The 5341-nt window shown below is 39.1% G+C and overlaps 2 protein-coding genes across 2 annotated transcripts in view; both read right to left on the bottom strand.

The window, feature by feature from the left end:
• Positions 1 to 1352, bottom strand: part of prrt1 (proline-rich transmembrane protein 1) — a 10248-nt gene extending 8896 nt beyond the window's left edge. The window contains exon 1 of the mRNA XM_014013086.1: positions 1061 to 1352. Within this exon, the coding sequence (XP_013868540.1) occupies positions 1061 to 1079 (19 nt within the window). The 5' untranslated portion in view covers positions 1080 to 1352. The remainder of the gene's footprint in view (positions 1 to 1060) is intronic.
• A 1895-nt stretch (positions 1353 to 3247) lies between these two features.
• The window catches only part of skic2 (SKI2 subunit of superkiller complex), a gene marked incomplete at its 5' end in the record, with an annotated part of 16436 nt that continues 14342 nt past the window's right edge, over positions 3248 to 5341 (bottom strand). The window contains 3 exon segments of the mRNA XM_014013085.1: positions 3248 to 3614; positions 4758 to 4898; positions 4969 to 5187. Coding sequence (XP_013868539.1) covers positions 3414 to 3614; positions 4758 to 4898; positions 4969 to 5187 — 561 coding nt within the window.

The following is a 5341-nucleotide window of genomic DNA, read 5'->3' as shown; positions in this document are numbered from 1 at the left end:
GATGGATGGATGGATGGATGGATGGATGGATGGATGGATGGATGGATGGATGGATGGATGGATGGATGAACAATGAGTTGATTCAGAATCTGACAAAGTTTCATTATAGAGAATGTTTCTCCTACATTACAGACTTTCATTCCAGACTTGATAATTTAAGCTTTGCTACTTTAACTTTTAAATAACCTTACAGTTAGAGTTTGATTGTGTTTTGATTTTAGACATTTTGTTACTTTTAACTATTTCACTCAGTTTGGCTTTCAGGTTGTTTTTTTATTTTTATTTTCATTTTTGCGCTTTCTTCATCAAACTATCATTCAGCAAATTTCAGCAGTTGTTTGCCACAGAAAATGGGTTTCTCTCTCTCTCCTTTTTTATTTATTTGCTTTAAAAACCAATCAAAATTTTGAACTAATTAAAGTTGTTTTTTTTAACAAAGAACCTGAATTTCTGGGATTTAGGATTTAATGTTTCTTTAGATGTTTATTAGAGTTTTTTTTAAATATGGACATCATTTCTTTACATTTTTAAAGTCTAATTTAAAGAAAATGGCGCAACAACATATTTTTTTCTTTAATAAATTCAATTCTGAACATTTTATTGATAAAAAACAGTTAAATTCTGCAGATATTTTCAACTTTATTCAGAACAAAGCTGCCAGTCTGTGCTGCAGACAACTGAAAGCTGCAGGTTTTCTTCTTTTATTTCATTTATTTAAATTATTAACGACACGAGCCTCGGACCTCACGCGCGCACGGACACCCACATCATGACTCGTGCGTGAAAACGAGCAGGAAATGATTGAATCCAGGTTTGCAGTTAATTAAATCTGTGCTCATTCTTGCTCCTGGGGTGAACTGAAGCACTTTTTTATTATCGTTATTTTCTTTATCAGTTATTAATGATATTTTGGAGGCCCTGCGGAGATTTTCTCCCCCTCATCTCCTGGTGCTGCACCCACACAGAGGCGCATCGACGCGGTGCGGATGAGGATGGAGGGATGGATGAGGATGGATGGATGGATGGAGGGATGGAGTTAACAAAAGAAAATCAGCCTCACCGTGTTTTTCTGACGACATGCCTCCTGATCTTCCTCCTCCGATGATTTAATTTCAGTCCAGCTGCAGCTGAAGCGTCTCGATGATTCAGACTTTTTATTCTGAATATTCCATCATCAGGACGGCCTCATTTCAAAAACATCAACTTAAAGAATCAAAAACAAACCAATAAATAAAATAAACTAAAAACCCCCGCAGGAGTTCACTGTCTGAATCAGCTCAATCCTCTGCTCTCCTGACCAACACGTCGCTGCATTWATCAGACACAACCAGGGTTGCCAGATAGGAAATGACGAAACGCCGAACTGTCGCTGTAAAATTATCCTATTTTGATACTTATCATATGTGCGGAGTGAGGAGAGCGGCGCATGCGCACAGGAAGGAGGGGCTTGAGTCTGTTCTACGCAAAGTTAGTTCTTTTTAGTGGACATAAATGTCAAAAACTATTTATTATATCAGAAAACCCCACAAATTAGTGTAAACTGCGAAAATTGTAACTGAGCTTCCCTTTACTTAAAGCAACAGACAAAACAAGGAATCTTTCCTAAAGTGACAGACACTGAAACATGGGAATCTTTCCTAAAGTGACAGACACTGAAACATGGGAATCTTTCCTAAAATGACACACTGAAACATAGAAATCTTTCCTAAAATGACAGACACTGATACACGGAATCTTTTCTAAAGTGACAGACACTGAAACATGGGAATCTTTCCTAAAGTGACAGACACTGAAACATGGGAATCTTTCCTAAAGTGACAGACATGTTTACAAGGTGGGTATCTTTCCTAAAATGACAGACACTGATATATAGGAATCTTTTCTAAAGTGACAGACACTGATACACGGGAATCTTTTCTAAAGTGACAGACACTGATACACGGGAATCTTTTCTAAAGTGACAGACACTGCGGAATCTTTCCTAAAGTAAAAGACACTGATACATGGGAATCTTTCCTAAAGTGACAGACACTGATACATGGGAATCTTTCCTAAAGTGACAGACACTGATACATGGGAATCTTTCCTAAAGTGACAGACTTGTTTTCAAGGAGGGAATCTTTCCTGAAGCGGCAGACATGTTTACAAGGTGGGTATCTTTCCTAAAATGACAGACACGGATACATGGGAATCTTTCCTAAAGTGACAGATACTGATACATGGGAATCTTTCCTAAAAGGACAGACACTGATACATGGGAATCTTTCCAAAAATGACATACACTGATACATGGGATTCTTTTCTAAAGTGACAGACACTGATACATGGGAATCTTTTCTAAAGTGACAGACACTGATATATGGGAATCTTTCCTAAAGTGACAGACTTGTTTTCAAGGAGGGAATCTTTCCTGAAGCGGCAGACATGTTTACAACAAGGTGGGCATCTTTCCTAAAATGACAGACACTGTGGAATCTTTCCTAAAGCGACAGACACTGATACATGGGAATCTTTCCTAAAATGACAGACACAGATACATGGGAATCTTTCCTAAAGTGACAGACACTGATATATGGGAATCTTTTCTAAAGTGACAGACACTGATACACGGGAATCTTTCCTAAAGTGACAGACACTGATACATAAGAATCTTTCCTAAGATGACAGACACTGATACATGGGAATCTTTCCTAAAGTGACAGACACTGATACATGGGAATCTTTTCTAAAGTGACAGACACTGTGGAATCTTTCCTAAAGTGACAGATTTGTTTTCAAGGAGGGAATCTTTCCTAAAGTGACAGACTTGTTTTCAAGGAGGGAATCTTTCCTGAAGCGGCAGACACGTTTACAACAAGGTGGGTATCTTTCCTAAAATGACACTGTGGAATCTTTCCAAAAATGACACTGTGGAATCTTTCCTAAAGTGACAGACACTGAGATATGGGAATCTTTTCTAAAATGACAAAGACTTGTTTACAACAAGGAGGGTACATATCCTAAAGTGACGGACACTAACACATGCAAATCTTTTCTAAAATGACACTTGTTTACAAGGACAGAATCTTTCCTAAAGTGACAGTGATACTAGGGAATTTTTGTCTAAAATGACAGACACGTTTACAAAAAGGAGGGAATCTTTCCTAAAGTGACACTGATTCAAGGAGGGAATCTTTTCTAAAGGAAAAGACACATTCACAACAAGAAGGAATCCAGTAAGAGGCTTAAAATATTCTCAAACATAAAGTTAAAGTTGGAATACAGATTTTATTGTTGTACAATAAATTACAGTGATTTTATTTTCACAGTCTGTACTTTGGTCTGTTAATAAAATCAAGATGTAAACATGTATTTTTCTTTGTAATAATCATTTCAGGCACATCCAGCTCTAAACATGCTCTACATGTCCTCTCTCAGTGTGTGTAGAGGGAGGCGGTGAAGACGATGTCTCTGCGGATGGACAGAGAGGCTCGCTCCATCTTGCTTCCCAGGACGGAGTCGCCCACGATGCGGGCCGCCTGTCGCACCTCCTTCAGCACCTCGTCCAGCCGCTGGATGCAGCGGACCACCGTCCCCTCCTGGACGTCTGTGAGCTGGGCGATCTCAGCAAACGGCTGAGACGAAACGACAGGATATACTTTTTATTTAATGTTTCATATTAAAATACAAAATTATAACTATGGTTCCATACATTTTAATGAAGATTACACTGACTGTTGTTTTACCAAAGATGTTATTTTTAGTTAGAATGATAATTTTGATAATTTTATGTTTTAGCTAGACTTAAGCTAATGTAGCTAAACTTTAGCCCCTTTAAGAAAATCCTTTGCTACTTTTAGCTAGCCTTTTGTTACACTTAGCTAACTTTTAGCTCATTTTAGGAAAGCCTTTCCTTTTGATAATTTAGCTAAGCTTTAGCTCATTTTTTAAAAGACTTTGCTACTTTTAGCCAGCCTTTTTTTGCTTTTAGCTAATGTTTAGCTCCTTTTAGAAAAGCCTTTGCTAAATTTAGCTAGCCTTTTGTTACTTTTAGCTAACCTTTAACTGCTTTTAGAACAGCCTTTGCAACTTTTAGCTAGCCTTTTGTTAATCTTAGCTAAGCTTTAGTCCCTTTTAAAAATCTTTGCTACTTTTAGATTTTTGGTACTTTTAGCTAGCCTTTTGTTGATTTAAGCGTTAGTTCCTTTTTTCCCCTTATTTTAACATTTTGCTAGTTTAAGCTAGCCTTTTGTTACTCTTAGCTAACTTTTAGCTGATTTTAGGAGAGCCTTTGCTAATTTTAGCTAGCCTTTTGTTACTTTTAGCTAACGTTTAGCTCCTCTTACAAAAGTCTTTGCTAATTTTAGCTAGCCCTTCGTTACTTTTAGCTAAGCTTTAGCTACTTTTAGAATAGCCTTTGCTACTTTAAGATTTTTCGTACTTTTAGCTAGGCTTTTGTTATTTTTACCTAAGTTTTAACGTATATTTTTTCCCTAATTTTAAAATTTTGCTAGTTTAAGCTAAACTACCTCAATTTCGAAAATTTTTTGCTACTCTTAGCTAGCTTTTTGTTACTTTTAGCTAACCTTTAGCTGCTTTTAGGTAAGCTGTTAGTATTTTTAACTAGATTTTTGCTCACTGTAACTAACATTAAGCTCTTTGTAGAAAAGCTTTTGGTGTTTTTAGCAAGATTTTTGCTTATTTTAGCTTTTAGGTACTCCCACCAGATATTTTGGCTTTACCAGACAATAAGGTGTGACCCGGTGCTGAATCCTCACCATGCCTCTGGCCCAGCAGTACACCACCTCCGTCAGGCCGAACTTCAGCTGACCCACGAACTCCTCGGCTGTTTGGGGTAAGCCACACTCCCGCTGCAGCTCTCCGATCCTCCGGGCCACTGACAGAACCTGATCGATGCCCTGCGAGGAGGAAGAGGTGAGCAGGGGGATCACGTGACGCGACACGGATCAGCGGGTCGTCACGCCTCACCTCCTTCAGGGTGCTGGTGATGTGCGGCTCCACCTGCGTGTTCTGCGTGAACACCAGGCAGGACAGCAGGGCGGCGCTCTCCTCGGGCGCCAGCGGGCTCAGGACGTTCTCGAACAGAAGCTCGGTCAGCAGAAGCTCGTGGCTGCTGATCTGACACGCCACCCGGCCCTTCAGCTGCACGGCACCGCTGCTGTCCACGTACTGGAGCGACTGGAGGACCTGAGACGACACCAGGGGGGGACATAATCTCTGAGATTAAACACTGAACTCTAAATATGTCCTGTAAAACTTTTTGACTTTTCAGAATTATGTTTTGTATAGTGGTATTAATTTATATTTTCAGATCTTCCAAGGAGCCAATTATGGAACTCTC

Source organism: Austrofundulus limnaeus, unplaced genomic scaffold (genome assembly GCF_001266775.1).
Source record: "Austrofundulus limnaeus strain Quisiro unplaced genomic scaffold, Austrofundulus_limnaeus-1.0 Scaffold98, whole genome shotgun sequence".
In the NCBI taxonomy this organism is placed as follows: domain Eukaryota; kingdom Metazoa; phylum Chordata; class Actinopteri; order Cyprinodontiformes; family Rivulidae; genus Austrofundulus; species Austrofundulus limnaeus.
The sequence above is the reverse complement of the archived record's forward strand: the minus strand, read 5'-3'. Positions and strand labels throughout refer to the sequence as shown.